The sequence below is a fragment of the Dasypus novemcinctus genome, chromosome 13, assembly GCF_030445035.2.
Source record: "Dasypus novemcinctus isolate mDasNov1 chromosome 13, mDasNov1.1.hap2, whole genome shotgun sequence".
In the NCBI taxonomy this organism is placed as follows: domain Eukaryota; kingdom Metazoa; phylum Chordata; class Mammalia; order Cingulata; family Dasypodidae; genus Dasypus; species Dasypus novemcinctus.
Window position 1 is genome coordinate 23,516,847 of NC_080685.1, and position 23,494 is coordinate 23,540,340.

Consider the following 23,494-nt stretch of genomic DNA (forward strand, 5'->3'; position numbering starts at 1 on the left):
TGAAACCAAAAATAATGACCACACTGAATCAAAAATACGTGAGTCCATAGTGATAGTCAAAACAAATTTAATAGTAAGGAAAGGGTTGGGAAAGCTATTTTTTTTTTACAGCAGAATAATAGCAATTAAAACAATAGAAGAATGACTAAATTAGGAAATTATCAACCTAGAAACACAAATAGTGTAATTGCCAAGGAGCAGAGATGATCAAAGAAGCTGGGAAATTCAGAGAAATATTATAGAACAGGATATTAACTACTCTCAAAGTACCACTCTCCAGATTACTGCATCATAAAAATAAAATAATATATCTCCACAGTGCAGAGTTCTGCTAGACCCCTCCTTACCCGGGTGACCAGACCTAGGACCACAGTAATGCTGGTGGACGCACTGGACATCATCCCTCTACTGGCATGTGCTAGGAAGCACACAATCTTTCAGAAATCTTGCCCAAAATGTTAACCTGAATTTAGTCTTGAGCAAAATAATCAAACAACTTCAGAATATAGAACATTCCATGAGAAACCTGACCTGGCCTCTTCAAAAAATTCAACATCACTATGAACTAGGACAACAAAACAGTGAGGACACACTTTTGGTTCAAAAGTACTACAGAGTAAGTTCCTTGGTTGTGAACCAAAAATACATCCACGCCATTGTGTTATTATAGTTGTTTGTGATGTTGATTGTTTGAAGAGGACAAGTAGGTTGTCTTGTTGAATGGAATATATTCTGTAGTTGTCTGATAATTTCCTCCTGATTAAATTCAAGTTAAAATTTTTGAGCAAGACCACAGCATAGTTAATGCTGTGTGCTTCCTAGCAATCCCATCTGCTGTCAAAAGATGTCCAATTGACATGCTGTTTCTTCCACCTGCTCCTTCCTCCAGTTACAAATAGTTGGGGATGGAAAGGAGCAAGGATTAAGGACTCTCATATTTGCCTGTCGAATTTGGCAATGGTCCCGCTAAGTAGTAATCACATTTGAAGATGGAAAGAAGATGATTTTTCCAATCCATATACACTTTTGGACTAAAAATAAGAAGTGGCTGGTAGCTGTGAAATTGATCCCCAGGGATGAATGGCTCCAAGGGTCTGTTTGGACTTCAACTTGGACTGTTGTTTTATACTTTTTTTTTTGGTCAGGTAGAGAAGGTACTTTTCAAAAAAATCATTTCATTCAAATTAGTAGCATCTTTCCAGCAGAACTTAATATCTAAGACAAAAAAGAAAAAAAAAATCAAATGAGATTCCTTGTCAGTGATTGTTGGTAGTTGAGCTGGAGTGACTGCTAAATTGTGAGAGAGATCAGGCTTGTACTGAGATTCTATTGAATTTATGATCCTAAATGGTGGAGCTGTGGAATGGATCAGGGGTAGTGACAGCCTCAGATTAAAGGAAACATGGCCCCCCTTAAAATACAGTCCAGTCTATGGAGGAAGACAGAGATCTGCCCAACCCATACCAGGAACCAGCAATGGTCCTTCTCATCACTGCACAGAGGCCATGTCTGATCCCTACCACTCTTTCCTCAGCTGCCAGTTTTCACCTCTGTCCCCTTTGTGTAGAACAAAATCAGATTTTCACACCTCCAGACTGGGATTGGGTTTAAAATAAAAACAGCAAATTCAGAAACTGACTGCAGTAGGAATGAGAGGGCACATTGCTGGGAAACAGACCCTCCTCAAATTTGAAGTCCCAGGGTTTCCCTGTTATTGTGAGGCAAGGGGAGTGTGATCAGCCGGACAGCAGCTGTGAAACAAAGCAGAGTTCAGAAAATAAACAGGAGATGGAGTTGGCAGGGTGTGGCCTGGACCAACTTCAAGGTAAAAACAGGCAGAACTAGATGAGGTAACACCATCTCTTGGCGCAAATAAGGAAGTAAAACTGCAGTGGGAGAATGAGCAATGATCCCATAGAAAAAGCAAGAAGGAAGACATGCCCCAAAGAACCACAGATGTGTGATTACCTCTGTCTGAGCATGAAGGCCAGGGAATCGGCATGCTAACTTCCTCTTACTGAGCAGCAGTTTTCTTTTCAAAATCTTCTCTTTCAAGGCACTGGTGGCATCAGTGTGGCCAATGACTTGACACCCATGATTGTTGGCTGCTGGATTCTCAAGAGAATCACACTCTACCTTGGGAGAGGTTTTCATGCCTATGGAAGCATCAAAATCCAGTTATGAAAAATAAAAACATGGCTAAACAGGTTCCATTATTTAAAGCCTTACTATGATACATTTTATCAGTCTAAGAGGGGGCATCAAAGAACATAAGTCTCTGGGAACAAACAAGGCCAATAGAAATTCCTGGCCTGGTAGAGGCACTTCAATATTAATTCCTTCTTGATCATTGTTCCATTAAACAATAATATACACAGTGAGAGTATAGACACTTTAGTAATTTCCTTCTTGTAGATCTCTTTTCCATTCAACAATAATAGAGTGCTAGGAGGAAACAGCTCCCAATATTGAATATTAAATAAAAGTTGAGTTACTAAAAAGGAATTGTCCATAGGTGGTGAGGGCAAGGGCAAGGAAATTGCACTGGATGCAGACTGTTATTGGAAATGGAGAGACTGGAGTGAAGTTAACACAATAAAAATATGAAGTAAAACCCCATAGGAAAAAAGAACTGTGGAAGACTTCTGAGTTTCCAGTGGAAGTTAATTCTCTTTATAATGGAGTACTCACAGGCTTCATCTGGATTTAAGGTACTTGCTTAAATACATGATATATGTTATATATAACCCTTGTATAATATATATAGAAAATAAATATCATTACTATGACATAAGATATGAGTGTACATCTATATTTGTGTGTATATATCTAATTGAAAATATGATTAATGAGGATTTTAGTGATATTGAGTATGGCATTCTAATCTCTCTTCTAGTAGTTGGAATTCAAAAAATGTAGAAACAGAAGGAGAGAGAGATGTCAGAGTGGGAAAGTGATGACCTGTTAGGGACCAGATAGAAATCACAGGGTGGAGGAGAGGGAGAATAAAACTAAGAGTCCTACCTACAATGACTCTTTCTGCAAATGCTGGCATTTGGTCTGATTTCATGACATGGCCTGGGTGGGAAGTGAGTAGGAGAAAGCACAACCTAGCTGGTGGCCTTGAGTCTTGTTTGCTGTTGTGGGAAATCAAGAAGGAAAGGAGGGGCTAAAGGGAAGAGAAGATAACATCAAACACTTGAAGATAAAATAGCACTTGTGAGGACTGTGGGAAGATGGAGACAGACTAACAGGCAGAGCTGGGTGCACTCAAAAAACAATGGAGAAAGAACAAAAAGTGGTCTGAGGGACCTGCTTTGAGAGTCACTAGTCCAGGACAGTGTTTCACAACTCTCAGGAGGGTGCAGAATAGAGAAAAGCAAAAATAAGAAACATGAGTTACCAAGCCCCCCTAGCAGCCAGGAAGGGCTCCGCTCCCCCACCCCCAAGATATTACATTCAGGTAAAACCCCTGTCTCAATGTAGCCAAATGAGATCGGAACAGACACTGTCCTTCCTGTCAGCTGTTTCAAGAGAAAAGGAACCTGCATGGTTTTTTCCTGTGGATTTGGCCAAAAAATCCACTTAGAATCTCTAATCTGGATTCAACACAGGAACACACAAAGCCAGGACTGAAATACCTCTATGGAAAAATGTATTGGCCAGCACCATCTCTTGGCCTGTCTGGAAACAGTATAAACAAAAACTGTTCTTGCTCTCTGTATCCATCCCCTGGGAGAAAATCTATTCCCCAAATGTGAGGTCCTGACCCAATTTTGAAAACTTATGATGGGCAATTTTTAAAGACTGAGAATAAGTTGAACCAAAGACCTAAGAAGAACTGTGGAAAAACTAGGCAAGAGAAAGAAATTAGCCATCAGATTAAACACAACACTATACTCAGATGCCTACATATCAGCAAAAAATTATAAGCCATACTAGGAAACAGGAAGAATGGCCCAGCCAAAAGAAGAACCAAATATTGAAAGGTATACAGGATTTAAGACAATCTGTGATAAACACACGACTCTTGTAAATCATTTCAAAAAGTTAAAGGAAAACAGGATGAAAGAAACAAGGATCTTAAGAAGACACTGAGAGAGAATAAAGTATATAAAAGCCTGCAAAGAAAAAATAACATGCCTTATGGAAATAAAAGACCCAGTGGATGAGATTAAAAATATATTAGAGGCACCTAAGAGCAGATTTGAATTGCTTGAAGGCACAATTAGTGTTTTCAAAGACAAGATCTGAAATGGAAAAAGAAAGGAGAATAGAAGAGAATAGAAAAAATGGAAGAGTCTCAGACAATTGAATGGCAAAGCAGAATGCACAAACATTCACATTATTGATGCCCCAGAAGAAGAGAACGCAAAAAGGGAAGTAAGATCATTTTAGAATATAACTGAGAACACCCCAACACTTATGAAAGATATAAAAATCAACATCCAAGAAGGACAATGCACCCCAAAAAGAATAAATCATCATAGGCCTGCCCGAGACACCTACTATTCAGAATGACAAATATCAGAGATAAAGAGAAGATCCTGAAAGGACAAGACAAAAGCAAAGAATCAGACACAAGGGAAAATTGACCTCTCATCAGAAGCCATGGTAGAGAGACGAAAGTGGTAGGATGTATTTAAGGTCCCGAAAGTGAAAAACTGCCAGCCAAACATTCTGTATCCAGCAAAAATGTCCTTCAAATATGAGGTTGAGTTCAAAGCCTTCATAGACAGACAAAACCTGACGGAACATGTTACCAAGGGACCAGATTTGCAAAGTATATTCAAGGGGGTGCTGCAGCCTATAGGAAAAAAAACTAGGATAAGAAATTTGGAGAAGAGTTTAGAAAGGAAGAGTATCAGGAAGGGTAAACCAAAGGGTAAGAAGACAAAAATAGAAAAACATAACAAGAGAAAGGTGAAGGACAAAAGGGATGAGGCAAAACAAAGTTTTCAAGTAGTCCTTCACATCTATCCAATGAACCCTGAAATATGGAAAGAACACTCCAGGAGTAGCAGAAAGTGGCAGAGAGGATTAAACAGAGTGAAACAGCAGCAGAAGTAAGATTTCTCACCAAAGTCAAATCCTGAATATGACTTTGAAAGTGATGAAATTGTTGCTGTCTCTGCATCTGTTGCTGAGAAACCAAAGATGGCTTTAACAAGTAAAAGAACGGTTATTGTGTCTGCTTCTGGGACTGTAGAGACCGTAACTGAGAAGGAAGATGGTGCTCCAACACCAGATGATTCTGTTTTCATCAAAGCTTGATGAAGGAAAATGCATAGCATGAATTATTTGAATCTGTCTTTCATGATTATCATTTAAAATTTTAGAAACAGGGACATTTGTTCTGGAGAAACAGGGCAAAAGTCCTGTTTGTTAGATGAGTTTTCCAGATGAAGCATATCAATCTAAATGGTAGCATTATTGTACAATATTTGGACAATTCTTTGTTAAGTAATGGCTTATATTTAAGATTAGAATTCTGAGAAAAATGTTTTTGATGTATGAATTTAATCCAAATATATGGATGAATATATTTTGAAGATGCAACTTGAAAGGCAAATTCCTGAACAGTAATAGCTAGGTCAGTGTTATTAAAATGTTGAATCATTGACTTTTGCTTTATGAGAAAGGAAATGAGTGATTGCCTTCTCTCCTAGGAATATACTGCTCTTACCGTTCACTCTGGGTCCCTGGCTTCTGTAGAGTATGTTACAAGGCTTTATGTTTTTTATATGTATTTTCATTCAAAGTTGTGGTTTTGTTATATGTGCAATCTTTGAAAATTCAGCCAAAAAGACATCCAAATGTGAATATTCTCTAAATTTTGATTTGTGCTTAAGTTTTTGTCTATAAAGAAGTTATAACAAACGGGGGAGAGTGTTAAGTACATGGGAATCCCCTATATTTTCTATGTGACTTTTTTGTAACCTAAAACTTCTTTCAAGCTTATAAAAGGAACAAAATAAGATACTGGAGGAAAAAAAAAAAAAAAAAAGAAGTTATAACAATGGAAGTAGCCTCCTCCAGTATTTGTCAGATGTGTGAAGTAGTGATAACTGTCACAATGATGAGTTTTTAGATGATTACTCTATGTAGGTTAGTCCTAAACAAATGTGAATTTTTAATGAGCTTTTCATGTAACTTTTTTGTAATCTAAAAATTATTTTAAAAATAAAGTTTACTGTCCTTCTTTTAAAAAGAGCACTTGTGAGGATGGTCTGTTCCTCATTTCAGAGAGGAGGGCATCCTTGTACAGCTGAGCACCTAGTGATTAACATAGCACAGATAAAGTAGATGTGATGTGCTGAAAGCTGAGCACCACAATTATTGGAGAAAAAGTAGATCCTGATGTGAAAAAAACTGAAGGCATGGCCACCAAAAGTGAGGGGGAAATGAATATTTAAATGGAGTACCATAAAATAAGCTGTTTTGCATACTTTACTTTATGAAAGTATCTTAAAAAAAAATAAAGGTGTGGGGGTGAACAGTGAGCAGAAAAAGAAGCTTGATTTATCAGAAGACTGAATTGTGTGTCCAGGATTTACACCTATACACAATGTGTGAAACAGGAGAAATTCACTTGATGAGGGAAGATAAGAGAAGAGGAAGACAACTGGCAAACAGCCTTCTGAGATGCAGGGAAGGGAGGGTCTCGACCAAAAAAATGTTACTTCAGATGTGAAAATAAGGGACCAGAGAAATACAACGCTAATATTACATACTCCTGCCATTTACTGAATAATTTTTATTAAAGAATGCATTGTGAAATATTATCTTGCTTAATGCTCCTATAGGAGGTGGATATTATTTTTCTGGTTTCACGGATGATGAAACTGAGATGAAAGGACCTAAAACATGAGTAACTTGGACAAGTACAAATGCTGGTAAATGGCCAGGCCATATCTGATCCTAAATCCAATGAACTTACTGATCTTGCAGTTTTAGAGAATCATGGGATTCAATGAGAGCTTAAGCAAGCAAGGGAGAGGTCCCATTCTTTTACCCAGATCACTTTCATGAAGTACAGGCTGACTAGAGTGTCCTATTCTTCTCTTATTTCCTACCTTGCACAGATGACCATTTGTTTGCAGGCTCATTATTGGCTGTGAAGCTCCAGATGGTGGAGAAAGGGCTGAACCTAGCTCTGTAATCCCCACTATCCCACTGGCGCTGCAGCTGCAATTGGAGGCAGTTGTTAACCAAAGGGCTTGGCGTCAGCTGCAGCTGCAAGCCTTGCATATACGAGATGGGATGGCTCATGTGTCCAATCAGGGGGCCTGGGTGGTAGGCATCACAGCTGGGAGCTGAAAGCAGAAGAGGTATTTAGGATAATCAGTTTAAGTTCTTGCTCTGATAAACTCTCTCCAGAACACCCTTCTTTTTCCTCCCAGTGACAGCACCCTGATCCTCAATATCTAGGCAAAAATTACAGGCACCACTGTGTGAAGATGTCACCTTTCATATGGTGCCAGGGGATACCGAGATGAAAATTAGTGCCACTAAGAGGACAGTATCCACTGGCATGCATGGGGATGTGTGTGCAAATGAATGCCACAGTCACAGCCCATGCTGGTGAAGCTTATGGTCTGGCACTCAGGTGATATCGCTCCAAGGACAAACCAACTTAGAAAAGAGACAGACTGGTGCAGATCTGAGGAACAAAGAGGGTAGACATGCTCCAAAATTAGAGTCAAGAGGGCTGACTCCTTGGACAGCAATATGTGCTCAAGGCACCCATTTCAGGGAAGAAGATTCACAAGAATAATTCAGGGGAACTGAAATGAACCATTTTAAAGAGGGAGCTCTTGGAGACACCTGCATGCATGTGTTGCCCTTGTGCCTGTGATTCACTTGATCCTTTCATTCTACAGACCCTGCCAGTTTCCTCTCCCCTCCATTACCCAGAGATGGCTGGGGTGACAGGCATGAGACAGGAGATGAGGAAAAGTGTGAAGATAGTTGACTCTGCTATCTGTGGTTAAATCTCTTCTAGAGGCAGTTTCAAAAGGAGATGGTTTGACAGGGGCATCTACACGGCCACGTGTCTCAGCCTAGACAGAAGTACGGGGCACAAAGAAATTACAGACTCCCTGAGGTCCAGTAGGAGACTTTTCTCTATCATAAGTGTTCCCTATAGGTCTGATCTAAAAGAGAGAGGACTTCGAAATCATTATATTTGAAGGCCAGTATACTGGGAAGTTCCTGGGAGCTAAGGAGTACATGGCAACAGGAAGGAGTCAAAGAGCTTGGGTACATAATGGATAGGATCACACACACAAAAAAGAGGGCTGAAGAGTCGGACTTGGATTCTTCACACTCTCCATCAGAGCTGCCTTGGAAGCTCCATGCACCACTTCTAGTGAACTGAAGATGAATTCAAACTAGGATGAATGAAAAAAGCCTTGACACATCAGAGGCCTGAGATTATGATTTGATGACAGACATATTTTATAATCAAGTTTAGTCTCTAAAAGGAAAGTGAAGACAAAGTATACCAAAGCTGAGACGAGAATGGGGAGAAGAAGAATGAAAAGCCTTCTGAGAGTCCGGTGGAAGTTAACTCTCTTCCAAACGGTGTACTCACGGGCTTCGTCCACAGCCAAGTCAAGTTTGTAGTCATCGAACAGGAAGCCGCCCCTGCGGCCAGGCCCGAGGGAACCAGGCAGGTCAGGAAGACTCGAGGGAGCCAGGTAACGCTCATCCACGGTGTCCCGAAGGACTTCCTTCACCGTCTCTGCCTCTTGCTCTGGACGGTAGAACCTGGTGGAGTTGACGAGAGAGACTTGAAACCCAGAAGATGACCTAGCACAGGACCACCAGGTCCTGACAGGAGGCTTGAGAGAGAGGTCAGAGCAGGCAGAGGCTAGGGCCACTCGACATGGAAGCAAGCCACCCTGCTGGGACGAGGGCAAGTCGCGGTGCCCTTTGGGCAGGAGAGAGCGAGAGGTAGGTGACGAGTCACCTGTACACAGGCCAGAGACTGCCTGACGGAGGGGGCTCGGCTCCCTCTGTAAGGCACATAGCCAGGATGGCCCAGAGCACCCCGGGAGAACCCGGAGAGGGACTTCGATTGTCGTTGTTTCACGTGCAGAGGCCTAAGGAGTACTTGTCCCTGAGGCACTGCCGTTTTTTTTTCTCAGACCAATGCCTCCTACGTCTCTTTCTCGGAGCGTTTTCACATGTACGATACCTCTTCTGCACTTACATTCTTTTCTACGAGCAATCTGCCGAAACCTAAGTCAAAGAGGGCTGCAGGCAGACATACATCTCAGCGTGCTGTGACCCACCCAGGGGAGGACAGGTGGTTTCTGTGAGTGTAGACACTCCCTGAGGCCAGTTATACTAGCTCACCTGAGGTCCGACTGGCTACTCCAGGACCGTGAGGAGAAGAGAAGCCTTACGTGAGAGAAGGGCGTCATCCCCGGTGAAGGGAATGGAATCAGTTCCGCACGCGCTAGAACCTGGGGCTACTCTAGACCTCTCTGCCTGTTCCTTCTGGGAGGTGCTGTCCAAGTTTTTCCTGCTAATGGCCCTCGCCTGATCATTGGCTCTTACCTGGCCTCCAGCGGCAGTTCTTCTTCACCCGCCGCAGCCTCGGGACTTTCTGCAAAGAAATGAACGAATGCCCGGTCATACAGGGAACTGCTTGAGTTTCGCTTATTATCAAGACAGTAGCCTAAAGTGATCATGGAAACCCAATTATTTTTGGATGAGTTCAAGGGACACTAAGAGCATCTGACGGAAAGCCCCCCCTAGTTTGTATTTCACGAAAATCGACGGGCTTGCATTTCTAACCCTTCAGGCCAAACCTTCCCCATCTGGATCCTTGTCGTGCCGTGCTCCGTATCCAATGGGGCAAGTGTTAAACATGTTCTTTAACCATGCCTTGGAGCTCTCCCAGCTGTGCCTGCCATCCTGCCGTGAATCTCCTGGGCAAACACAGCCCCTCCACGGCCATCGGGGCTCTAACACAGACCCATTCCTTTCTGGACGGCACGGAAAAGTCATCCTGACACACCTCTCCCTACGCACTGGGCCTTCCGAGAGACTTATCGATCGGCTTCTACTGTGTTCACACGGGAAACATTCACTATGGGGAGTGCTCCAGGGTTAACCACATCGAGCTACGGCATCCGGCACCTAAACCGAGGCCAAATCGAGGCTGTATCTGCTTTTCTGACCTGGACTCAGGATGATTACACTTTTCCTTCTATCACAACCATGTGACACGAGCTGTGCCAAATTGCACTTGTGGAAACCCAAATCCATGATTATAACTCAACCCCCCTTGCCCTCAGGAAGAAAGGATGGGGGGAAATCCTCAAGGTCCTCATCCCCGATTTGGGCAGAGGTAAACATCTCTTGTCTTCCCAGAGTTCCTAAGGAACTGGACGCAGTGCTGTCTACAAGTTTTGCTGCAAGACGTAGGCTTTGCCCAGCGAGACCTCCTGATTGCTCTTGGCCTAGACGAGCGTCTCCTGTTACTAGCCTGATGGTTGGACTCTACAAACGTTCAGAAGGGAAAAACCGGGCTGGAGTTTCATAGACGATACGATCTGGGACCATTCGCGGGCTTGGGGACAAGGTCTGTGTCACAAGGTCTGTGTCACAGCCACGGGATTTACACTGGGACACTTCTGGGCCAGGAGAGACTGGGGCCTAGAGCCCAGGACTCAACGTAAGCAACACCCCCAGAAGTAGAGCCAAGAGACGGCCAACCTCCTTCCCTAGCCATAGGTTGTCCGGGGATATTGTTGCCAGGGGAAGGCGGGCAAAAGCATTTCAGGGGAGACAAGGTGGCCCGCCTTTTCTGAGAGGACCTCCCGCGGGCCAGGGCTGTACACGCGAGGCAGTGGTCACTCAGAGTCGGCCCTGGCCGCTTCCTCCTCCACGCCCAGGGCTGCCTTGTGAGCTACACCCACCGCGGGCCCGCAAGGTGAGGCGGGAGCGTGCAGATGCCCGACTCAACCCATGTCTGAGTTTCACGTTTGTTCCTAGAGACTATTTTCAAATCGACATGGGTCTACAGGGATTATGTGCAAAGACGCCTCTCAGCCGAGACAGAAATGGCGAGCCCAAAGAAGGAGAAGCCTTCTGAGAGTCCGGTGGAAGTTAACTCTCTTCCAAACGGTGTACTCACGGGCTTCGTCCACAGCCAAGTCAAGTTTGTAGTCATCGAACAGGAAGCCGCCCCTGCGGCCAGGCCCGAGGGAACCAGGCAGGTCAGGAAGACTCGAGGGAGCCAGGTAACGCTCATCCACGGTGTCCCGAAGGACTTCCTTCACCGTCTCTGCCTCTTGCTCTGGACGGTAGAACCTGGTGGAGTTGACGAGAGAGACTTGAAACCCAGAAGATGACCTAGCACAGGACCACCAGGTCCTGACAGGAGGCTTGAGAGAGAGGTCAGAGCAGGCAGAGGCTAGGGCCACTCGACATGGAAGCAAGCCACCCTGCTGGGACGAGGGCAAGTCGCGGTGCCCTTTGGGCAGGAGAGAGCGAGAGGTAGGTGACGAGTCACCTGTACACAGGCCAGAGACTGCCTGACGGAGGGGGCTCGGCTCCCTCTGTAAGGCACATAGCCAGGATGGCCCAGAGCACCCCGGGAGAACCCGGAGAGGGACTTCGATTGTCGTTGTTTCACGTGCAGAGGCCTAAGGAGTACTTGTCCCTGAGGCACTGCCGTTTTTTTTTCTCAGACCAATGCCTCCTACGTCTCTTTCTCGGAGCGTTTTCACATGTACGATACCTCTTCTGCACTTACATTCTTTTCTACGAGCAATCTGCCGAAACCTAAGTCAAAGAGGGCTGCAGGCAGACATACATCTCAGCGTGCTGTGACCCACCCAGGGGAGGACAGGTGGTTTCTGTGAGTGTAGACACTCCCTGAGGCCAGTTATACTAGCTCACCTGAGGTCCGACTGGCTACTCCAGGACCGTGAGGAGAAGAGAAGCCTTACGTGAGAGAAGGGCGTCATCCCCGGTGAAGGGAATGGAATCAGTTCCGCACGCGCTAGAACCTGGGGCTACTCTAGACCTCTCTGCCTGTTCCTTCTGGGAGGTGCTGTCCAAGTTTTTCCTGCTAATGGCCCTCGCCTGATCATTGGCTCTTACCTGGCCTCCAGCGGCAGTTCTTCTTCACCCGCCGCAGCCTCGGGACTTTCTGCAAAGAAATGAACGAATGCCCGGTCATACAGGGAACTGCTTGAGTTTCGCTTATTATCAAGACAGTAGCCTAAAGTGATCATGGAAACCCAATTATTTTTGGATGAGTTCAAGGGACACTAAGAGCATCTGACGGAAAGCCCCCCTAGTTTGTATTTCACGAAAATCGACGGGCTTGCATTTCTAACCCTTCAGGCCAAACCTTCCCCATCTGGATCCTTGTCGTGCCGTGCTCCGTATCCAATGGGGCAAGTGTTAAACATGTTCTTTAACCATGCCTTGGAGCTCTCCCAGCTGTGCCTGCCATCCTGCCGTGAATCTCCTGGGCAAACACAGCCCCTCCACGGCCATCGGGGCTCTAACACAGACCCATTCCTTTCTGGACGGCACGGAAAAGTCATCCTGACACACCTCTCCCTACGCACTGGGCCTTCCGAGAGACTTATCGATCGGCTTCTACTGTGTTCACACGGGAAACATTCACTATGGGGAGTGCTCCAGGGTTAACCACATCGAGCTACGGCATCCGGCACCTAAACCGAGGCCAAATCGAGGCTATATCTGCTTTTCTGACCTGGACTCAGGATGATTACACTTTTCCTTCTATCACAACCATGTGACACGAGCTGTGCCAAATTGCACTTGTGGAAACCCAAATCCATGATTATAACTCAACCCCCCTTGCCCTCAGGAAGAAAGGATGGGGGGAAATCCTCAAGGTCCTCATCCCCGATTTGGGCAGAGGTAAACATCTCTTGTCTTCCCAGAGTTCCTCAGGAACTGGACGCAGTGCTGTCTACAAGTTTTGCTGCAAGACGTAGGCTTTGCCCAGCGAGACCTCCTGATTGCTCTTGGCCTAGACGAGCGTCTCCTGTTACTAGCCTGATGGTTGGACTCTACAAACTTTCAGAAGGGAAAAACCGGGCTGGAGTTTCATAGACGATACGATCTGGGACCATTCGCGGGCTTGGGGACAAGGTCTGTGTCACAAGGTCTGTGTCACAGCCACGGGATTTACACTGGGACACTTCTGGGCCAGGAGAGACTGGGGCCTAGAGCCCAGGACTCAACGTAAGCAACACCCCCAGAAGTAGAGCCAAGAGACGGCCAACCTCCTTCCCTAGCCATAGGTTGTCCGGGGATATTGTTGCCAGGGGAAGGCGGGCAAAAGCATTTCAGGGGAGACAAGGTGGCCCGCCTTTTCTGAGAGGACCTCCCGCGGGCCAGGGCTGTACACGCGAGGCAGTGGTCACTCAGAGTCGGCCCTGGCCGCTTCCTCCTCCACGCCCAGGGCTGCCTTGTGAGCTACACCCACCGCGGGCCCGCAAGGTGAGGCGGGAGCGTGCAGATGCCCGACTCAACCCATGTCTGAGTTTCACGTTTGTTCCTAGAGACTATTTTCAAATCGACATGGGTCTACAGGGATTATGTGCAAAGACGCCTCTCAGCCGAGACAGAAATGGCGAGCCCAAAGAAGGAGAAGCCTTCTGAGAGTCCGGTGGAAGTTAACTCTCTTCCAAACGGTGTACTCACGGGCTTCGTCCACAGCCAAGTCAAGTTTGTAGTCATCGAACAGGAAGCCGCCCCTGCGGCCAGGCCCGAGGGAACCAGGCAGGTCAGGAAGACTCGAGGGAGCCAGGTAACGCTCATCCACGGTGTCCCGAAGGACTTCCTTCACCGTCTCTGCCTCTTGCTCTGGACGGTAGAACCTGGTGGAGTTGACGAGAGAGACTTGAAACCCAGAAGATGACCTAGCACAGGACCACCAGGTCCTGACAGGAGGCTTGAGAGAGAGGTCAGAGCAGGCAGAGGCTAGGGCCACTCGACATGGAAGCAAGCCACCCTGCTGGGACGAGGGCAAGTCGCGGTGCCCTTTGGGCAGGAGAGAGCGAGAGGTAGGTGACGAGTCACCTGTACACAGGCCAGAGACTGCCTGACGGAGGGGGCTCGGCTCCCTCTGTAAGGCACATAGCCAGGATGGCCCAGAGCACCCCGGGAGAACCCGGAGAGGGACTTCGATTGTCGTTGTTTCACGTGCAGAGGCCTAAGGAGTACTTGTCCCTGAGGCACTGCCGTTTTTTTTTCTCAGACCAATGCCTCCTACGTCTCTTTCTCGGAGCGTTTTCACATGTACGATACCTCTTCTGCACTTACATTCTTTTCTACGAGCAATCTGCCGAAACCTAAGTCAAAGAGGGCTGCAGGCAGACATACATCTCAGCGTGCTGTGACCCACCCAGGGGAGGACAGGTGGTTTCTGTGAGTGTAGACACTCCCTGAGGCCAGTTATACTAGCTCACCTGAGGTCCGACTGGCTACTCCAGGACCGTGAGGAGAAGAGAAGCCTTACGTGAGAGAAGGGCGTCATCCCCGGTGAAGGGAATGGAATCAGTTCCGCACGCGCTAGAACCTGGGGCTACTCTAGACCTCTCTGCCTGTTCCTTCTGGGAGGTACTGTCCAAGTTTTTCCTGCTAATGGCCCTCGCCTGATCATTGGCTCTTACCTGGCCTCCAGCGGCAGTTCTTCTTCACCCGCCGCAGCCTCGGGACTTTCTGCAAAGAAATGAACGAATGCCCGGTCATACAGGGAACTGCTTGAGTTTCGCTTATTATCAAGACAGTAGCCTAAAGTGATCATGGAAACCCAATTATTTTTGGATGAGTTCAAGGGACACTAAGAGCATCTGACGGAAAGCCCCCCCTAGTTTGTATTTCACGAAAATCGACGGGCTTGCATTTCTAACCCTTCAGGCCAAACCTTCCCCATCTGGATCCTTGTCGTGCCGTGCTCCGTATCCAATGGGGCAAGTGTTAAACATGTTCTTTAACCATGCCTTGGAGCTCTCCCAGCTGTGCCTGCCATCCTGCCGTGAATCTCCTGGGCAAACACAGCCCCTCCACGGCCATCGGGGCTCTAACACAGACCCATTCCTTTCTGGACGGCACGGAAAAGTCATCCTGACACACCTCTCCCTACGCACTGGGCCTTCCGAGAGACTTATCGATCGGCTTCTACTGTGTTCACACGGGAAACATTCACTATGGGGAGTGCTCCAGGGTTAACCACATCGAGCTACGGCATCCGGCACCTAAACCGAGGCCAAATCGAGGCTGTATCTGCTTTTCTGACCTGGACTCAGGATGATTACACTTTTCCTTCTATCACAACCATGTGACACGAGCTGTGCCAAATTGCACTTGTGGAAACCCAAATCCATGATTATAACTCAACCCCCCTTGCCCTCAGGAAGAAAGGATGGGGGGAAATCCTCAAGGTCCTCATCCCCGATTTGGGCAGAGGTAAACATCTCTTGTCTTCCCAGAGTTCCTAAGGAACTGGACGCAGTGCTGTCTACAAGTTTTGCTGCAAGACGTAGGCTTTGCCCAGCGAGACCTCCTGATTGCTCTTGGCCTAGACGAGCGTCTCCTGTTACTAGCCTGATGGTTGGACTCTACAAACGTTCAGAAGGGAAAAACCGGGCTGGAGTTTCATAGACGATACGATCTGGGACCATTCGCGGGCTTGGGGACAAGGTCTGTGTCACAAGGTCTGTGTCACAGCCACGGGATTTACACTGGGACACTTCTGGGCCAGGAGAGACTGGGGCCTAGAGCCCAGGACTCAACGTAAGCAACACCCCCAGAAGTAGAGCCAAGAGACGGCCAACCTCCTTCCCTAGCCATAGGTTGTCCGGGGATATTGTTGCCAGGGGAAGGCGGGCAAAAGCATTTCAGGGGAGACAAGGTGGCCCGCCTTTTCTGAGAGGACCTCCCGCGGGCCAGGGCTGTACACGCGAGGCAGTGGTCACTCAGAGTCGGCCCTGGCCGCTTCCTCCTCCACGCCCAGGGCTGCCTTGTGAGCTACACCCACCGCGGGCCCGCAAGGTGAGGCGGGAGCGTGCAGATGCCCGACTCAACCCATGTCTGAGTTTCACGTTTGTTCCTAGAGACTATTTTCAAATCGACATGGGTCTACAGGGATTATGTGCAAAGACGCCTCTCAGCCGAGACAGAAATGGCGAGCCCAAAGAAGGAGAAGCCTTCTGAGAGTCCGGTGGAAGTTAACTCTCTTCCAAACGGTGTACTCACGGGCTTCGTCCACAGCCAAGTCAAGTTTGTAGTCATCGAACAGGAAGCCGCCCCTGCGGCCAGGCCCGAGGGAACCAGGCAGGTCAGGAAGACTCGAGGGAGCCAGGTAACGCTCATCCACGGTGTCCCGAAGGACTTCCTTCACCGTCTCTGCCTCTTGCTCTGGACGGTAGAACCTGGTGGAGTTGACGAGAGAGACTTGAAACCCAGAAGATGACCTAGCACAGGACCACCAGGTCCTGACAGGAGGCTTGAGAGAGAGGTCAGAGCAGGCAGAGGCTAGGGCCTCTCGACATGGAAGCAAGCCACCCTGCTGGGACGAGGGCAAGTCGCGGTGCCCTTTGGGCAGGAGAGAGCGAGAGGTAGGTGACGAGTCACCTGTACACAGGCCAGAGACTGCCTGACGGAGGGGGCTCGGCTCCCTCTGTAAGGCACATAGCCAGGATGGCCCAGAGCACCCCGGGAGAACCCGGAGAGGGACTTCGATTGTCGTTGTTTCACGTGCAGAGGCCTAAGGAGTACTTGTCCCTGAGGCACTGCCGTTTTTTTTTCTCAGACCAATGCCTCCTACGTCTCTTTCTCGGAGCGTTTTCACATGTACGATACCTCTTCTGCACTTACATTCTTTTCTACGAGCAATCTGCCGAAACCTAAGTCAAAGAGGGCTGCAGGCAGACATACATCTCAGCGTGCTGTGACCCACCCAGGGGAGGACAGGTGGTTTCTGTGAGTGTAGACACTCCCTGAGGCCAGTTATACTAGCTCACCTGAGGTCCGACTGGCTACTCCAGGACCGTGAGGAGAAGAGAAGCCTTACGTGAGAGAAGGGCGTCATCCCCGGTGAAGGGAATGGAATCAGTTCCGCACGCGCTAGAACCTGGGGCTACTCTAGACCTCTCTGCCTGTTCCTTCTGGGAGGTACTGTCCAAGTTTTTCCTGCTAATGGCCCTCGCCTGATCATTGGCTCTTACCTGGCCTCCAGCGGCAGTTCTTCTTCACCCGCCGCAGCCTCGGGACTTTCTGCAAAGAAATGAACGAATGCCCGGTCATACAGGGAACTGCTTGAGTTTCGCTTATTATCAAGACAGTAGCCTAAAGTGATCATGGAAACCCAATTATTTTTGGATGAGTTCAAGGGACACTAAGAGCATCTGACGGAAAGCCCCCCCTAGTTTGTATTTCACGAAAATCGACGGGCTTGCATTTCTAACCCTTCAGGCCAAACCTTCCCCATCTGGATCCTTGTCGTGCCGTGCTCCGTATCCAATGGGGCAAGTGTTAAACATGTTCTTTAACCATGCCTTGGAGCTCTCCCAGCTGTGCCTGCCATCCTGCCGTGAATCTCCTGGGCAAACACAGCCCCTCCACGGCCATCGGGGCTCTAACACAGACCCATTCCTTTCTGGACGGCACGGAAAAGTCATCCTGACACACCTCTCCCTACGCACTGGGCCTTCCGAGAGACTTATCGATCGGCTTCTACTGTGTTCACACGGGAAACATTCACTATGGGGAGTGCTCCAGGGTTAACCACATCGAGCTACGGCATCCGGCACCTAAACCGAGGCCAAATCGAGGCTGTATCTGCTTTTCTGACCTGGACTCAGGATGATTACACTTTTCCTTCTATCACAACCATGTGACACGAGCTGTGCCAAATTGCACTTGTGGAAACCGAAATCCATGATTATAACTCAACCCCCCTTGCCCTCAGGAAGAAAGGATGGGGGGAAATCCTCAAGGTCCTCATCCCTGATTTGGGCAGAGGTAAACATCTCTTGTCTTCCCAGAGTTCCTAAGGAACTGGACGCAGTGCTGTCTACAAGTTTTGCTGCAAGACGTAGGCTTTGCCCAGCGAGACCTCCTGATTGCTCTTGGCCTAGACGAGCGTCTCCTGTTACTAGCCTGATGGTTGGACTCTACAAACGTTCAGAAGGGAAAAACCGGGCTGGAGTTTCATAGACGATACGATCTGGGACCATTCGCGGGCTTGGGGACAAGGTCTGTGTCACAAGGTCTGTGTCACAGCCACGGGATTTACACTGGGACACTTCTGGGCCAGGAGAGACTGGGGCCTAGAGCCCAGGACTCAACGTAAGCAACACCCCCAGAAGTAGAGCCAAGAGACGGCCAACCTCCTTCCCTAGCCATAGGTTGTCCGGGGATATTGTTGCCAGGGGAAGGCGGGCAAAAGCATTTCAGGGGAGACAAGGTGGCCCGCCTTTTCTGAGAGGACCTCCCGCGGGCCAGGGCTGTACATGCGAGGCAGTGGTCACTCAGAGTCAGCCCTGGCCGCTTCCTCCTCCACGCCCAGGGCTGCCTTGTGAGCTACACCCACCGCGGGCCCGCAAGGTGAGGCGGGAGCGTGCAGATGCCCGACTCAACCCATGTCTGAGTTTCACGTTTGTTCCTAGAGACTATTTTCAAATCGACATGGGTCTACAGGGATTATGTGCAAAGACGCCTCTCAGCCGAGACAGAAATGGCGAGCCCAAAGAAGGAGAAGCCTTCTGAGAGTCCGGTGGAAGTTAACTCTCTTCCAAACGGTGTACTCACGGGCTTCGTCCACAGCCAAGTCAAGTTTGTAGTCATCGAACAGGAAGCCGCCCCTGCGGCCAGGCCCGAGGGAACCAGGCAGGTCAGGAAGACTCGAGGGAGCCAGGTAACGCTCATCCACGGTGTCCCAAAGGACTTCCTTCACCGTCTCTGCCTCTTGCTCTGGACGGTAGAACCTGGTGGAGTTGACGAGAGAGACTTGAAACCCAGAAGATGACCTAGCACAGGACCACCAGGTCCTGACAGGAGGCTTGAGAGAGAGGTCAGGGCAGGCAGAGGCTAGGGCTTCTCGACATGGAAGCAAGCCACCCTGCTGGGACGAGGGCAAGTCGCGGTGCCCTTTGGGCAGGAGAGAGCGAGAGGTAGGTGACGAGTCACCTGTACACAGGCCAGAGACTGCCTGACGGAGGGGGCTCGGCTCCCTCTGTAAGGCACATAGCCAGGATGGCACAGAGCACCCCGGGAGAACCCGGAGAGGGACTTCGATTGTCGTTGTTTCACGTGCAGAGGCCTAAGGAGTACTTGTCCCTGAGGCACTGCCGTTTTTTTTTTTCAGACCAATGCCTCCTACGTCTCTTTCTCGGAGCGTTTTCACATGTACGATACCTCTTCTGCACTTACATTCTTTTCTACGAGCAATCTGCCGAAACCTAAGTCAAAGAGGGCTGCAGGCAGACATACATCTCAGCGTGCTGTGACCCACCCAGGGGAGGACAGGTGGTTTCTGTGAGTGTAGACACTCCCTGAGGCCAGTTATACTAGCTCACCTGAGGTCCGACTGGCTACTCCAGGACCGTGAGGAGAAGAGAAGCCTTACGTGAGAGAAGGGCGTCATCCCCGGTGAAGGGAATGGAATCAGTTCCGCACGCGCTAGAACCTGGGGCTACTCTAGACCTCTCTGCCTGTTCCTTCTGGGAGGTACTGTCCAAGTTTTTCCTGCTAATGGCCCTCGCCTGATCATTGGCTCTTACCTGGCCTCCAGCGGCAGTTCTTCTTCACCCGCCGCAGCCTCGGGACTTTCTGCAAAGAAATGAACAAATGCCCGGTCATACAGGGAACTGCTTGAGTTTCGCTTATTATCAAGACAGTAGCCTAAAGTGATCATGGAAACCCAATTATTTTTGGATGAGTTCAAGGGACACTAAGAGCATCTGACGGAAAGCCCCCCTAGTTTGTATTTCAAGAAAGTTCATTCGGTGGATTTCTAATCCAATTGGTAATATATTCCTATTCTGTACCATTATCATCCTTTGAGTATCTCTAATAGGACAAATATTTAAGTTTCTTTTTTTCACGAATGATTTGAACTTCCCAGCTAATCTCCATTCTCTGATATTGATGATTTCTAGACACAGTAGCTCTATGACCCCTCAGAGGTCTAACCCTGACCCCCTTTTGTCTTTATTGTATGGAAAAATCATCCTGCTTCACTTACCTCTACACATTTGATCCTTCATGGGGACTAGATATCTGCTTCTACTGTGTTAATACAAGAAATTCATTATGGACATCATTTCATATAAACTACCCTATGCTACTACTTCAAGTACGTACACTCACAGAAAACACAGGGTCTTTAGACTATTTTGAAGTGAATTCATAAATATTACATTTTTCCTAATACCATAATTGTGAAACACATTTGGCTTCTTTTTTTTTTTTTTTTCTTAAAGATTTATTTATTTATTTAATTCCCCCCCTCCCCTCCCCTGGTTGTCTGTTCTTGGTGTCTATTTGCTGTGTCTTGTTTCTTGGTCCGCTTCTGTTGTCGTCAGCGGCACGGGAAGTGTGGGCGGCGCCATTCTTCAGCAGGTTGCGCTTTCTTTTCATGCTGGGCGGCTTTCCTCACGGGAGCACTCCTTGCGCGTGGGGCTCCCCCACGCGGGGGACACCCTTGCGTGGCATGGCACTCCTTGCGCGCATCAGCGCTGCGCATGGCCAGCTCCACACGGGTCAAGGAGGCCCGGGGTTTGAACCGCGGACCTCCCATATGGTAGACGGACGCCCTAACCACTGGGCCAAAGTGCGTTTCCCACACTTGGATTCTTATTGCTGGTTTTGAAACCCAAATTCCTGAATGAGAAATCAAACCCTGATGCCTACATAGAAAGGATGGGTAATGTTTCATATCTACCCCAGAGTTCCTTCAGTCTCACAATACTTCTTCTCACCACCTTACTTTGGTCAATTAAACTTCTTTGGGTGCTCTTACTTCCCAAAAAGCCATATTCTATTGAGTAATGAAGGAGACATAATTAATAATGTGACCTCCAACCTAGTTATTTATTTTCTGACCTCGTATGCAGGCAATCCTGATTGCTTTGTGGCCACAAATGCCCCCTGTGAAGGTAGAGAGCAGATACAGTTGTCCTTTCCAGAGGTGGGGAGATGTGGCTCTCTTTTGACCCTGGCAATCAGAGCAACTCTGGGTCCTCAGGGCCTGTGGCCAACTTACCTGACTGGAGCTTGTGGTAGAGGCACTCTGCCAGCTTGCCTCCTTGATCCAGTTTCTTTCTAAAGCTCAGCCACTGGGAGCTGTCAGGTTCATTGTTGGTGAGTAGGTCTCTGAAGAGCTGATGGAGCATGTAAGAGACATCTCTCCCTACTTGCAGTTTCTGCCTCATCTGGAGCAGCTCTTGCAGGTGATCATGAATTGGGGAAATGTGTTTCCTATGATGGGACATGAGAGAAAGTTTAAAAATGCAAAGGCGTGAATAATTCTTTCTTTGTTTGTTTGCTTATTGTTTTTTAGACAGTATCAGGGATCAAACCAGGCACGTCACACTTGGAAAGTAGGCGCTCAACCACTTGAACTACATTTGTTCCCCTGAATGACTGGTTTTAATGATTTAAAATTCCACCATATTTTACGATACAGCTATTTAATTTTTGGATATATATCTGGCCAATCTGTACTCGGATTGTAAATTTCTGCCCTTGCCCTTGCTCTATTTTTCTCAGCTGAGCTGCCCCATGGCAGAGCTTTATCCACCTTCCCTCCTTACCTGAGCCTCACAGCAGATGCAGGCTTCTCTGCCAGCTCCTCCTCCTCAAACTGCAGCTTCTCCCCCAGCACGGATTCCAGGATGTCTTTATACTGTCCAGGCTCTGAGAAAAGAGAGACATGACTGCCTCAGTGGAAGCTGGACATGCTGCCTTCAAGGGAGGAGGTAGGGTCCATTCCTTAGTCAAAAATAACCCAAGTGTGAGACTCAAAGCTGGGATTTCTATTTTTTTATTCTTCAATCTCCAGCTACATGGCATGATCCCTGACCATTTTAGAGATGAGAAATGAAAATCTAGCCCATGGAAACAGAGTAACTGGAAAAGGCTGATTCAACTGCAATGAATCAAGCCAAATTCATGTTCCCTCAGGTCTCATGGTGAATCCCGGGCCCCTTTACCAAGGCTCATCACCTCTTAGGTAGAGCGAGAAGCAGAGAGCTAAAGGAGAGAATTGTGGCAGACTGGGAAGGCCCCCAAAGACTATCAGTTTTGTTCTACTGTGAGTTTCAAGAATTTCAAAGATTACACAGATAATATACATTATCTAGAAACTATTATGTAAACTATAACGCTCAAGACCCATAAGTGCCTAGAACAAAGGAGACCAAACACTAGTACATTTGCTTTCAATTGCAAGTAGAAAAAAAAATAATAAAATATTATACACTACACCTGGCTCTGCTGTGAGAGCTTTACAAAATTTCACTAATCTCTTTGTTTAAAAAACTTAGTGAGGTAGGTACTATTGTACAACTATTTTAATAGGTGGGGAAGTGAGGGTGCCAGAAGACAAACAAAATCGATCTGAACCCAGGAACTCTGGCCCAGGCTCCATTCTCTTCTTCACTACAATGTTACCTTCATGCACAGTTCATGGGAGATATGTTTCTTCTTCAACTGCATTTTTCCCCCAACATTTATATTATGACTATGAAAAAAGGACAGCAGTAAAACTCAGTTTATCCATTCCTCAAAGCGTTCCACTTAGTAACATACTTTAACTTTTACTTTCCTGATTTTCAGGCATTTTCAATAAAGCAAACCCCTCTATTGGTTTATACAAAAATAATTGTAGGAAAATGAAGCCTATTCAGGTTCAGAGTTGACAAGATGCCATCGATTCATTCTGTTGTGCATGTCCCCTTATTCTCATTATCCCTTCAGACCAACGGGTTTCCAAATGTGAAGGATGACTTTGGGGAGGGAAGTGGCTTTCCCCGACACCGTGACCTGGGCTTTCCTGGGCTTGGTGTCTCCTCCACTTAGCCTAGCTCTCAGCTTGCCCATGTGTCCTAGCTCAGATGCTGAAGGCCCACCCAGAGCTCCTGGCTGCTCTGAGGCATGGAGGCTCCCCAGCTCAGGGAGAGGCAGGCAGGCAGTACCAGATACTCTGATTCTCCCAGATTCACACTCAACCACACCACAGAATGGAAATTGGCTTCCTTGGACTTAAGTGGAAGGAGGCACTGCCTTCAGAAGCAGGACTACCTTCTCACCAGGCAGAGGGACATAGGAAGTTCAGTGAGGAGCAGTCTCCTGTTTAAACTCCTTCAAGGCAAGCATGGTGTCCTAAAGTGACGTTTCCCCAGTGTAACAAGAACAGTGCTTTCCCAATGGGGCCACCATAGAAGGATCAGTTGACAGAAGCCAATTAGTCCCAGGATATCTA

The 23,494-nt window shown here is 47.7% G+C and overlaps 1 protein-coding gene across 1 annotated transcript; it reads right to left on the minus strand.

Moving 5' to 3' along the window:
* Positions 1-50: 50 nt before the first annotated feature.
* On the minus strand, positions 51-22,233 carry LOC131273155 (NBPF family member NBPF4-like). Its single transcript, XM_058275403.1, has 16 exons — positions 22,224-22,233; positions 21,825-21,927; positions 21,275-21,489; positions 19,791-19,839; positions 18,820-18,995; positions 17,235-17,283; positions 16,264-16,439; positions 14,679-14,727; positions 13,708-13,883; positions 12,124-12,172; positions 11,153-11,328; positions 9,568-9,616; positions 8,597-8,772; positions 7,077-7,316; positions 1,969-2,156; positions 51-1,215 (listed from the first exon to the last, which is right to left on the minus strand). The coding sequence occupies exons 1-16, from the start codon at positions 22,231-22,233 to the stop codon at positions 1,180-1,182; spliced, it is 1,917 nt and encodes a 638-aa protein (XP_058131386.1). The 3' UTR covers positions 51-1,179.
* Between the last annotated feature and the right edge of the window lie 1,261 nt (positions 22,234-23,494).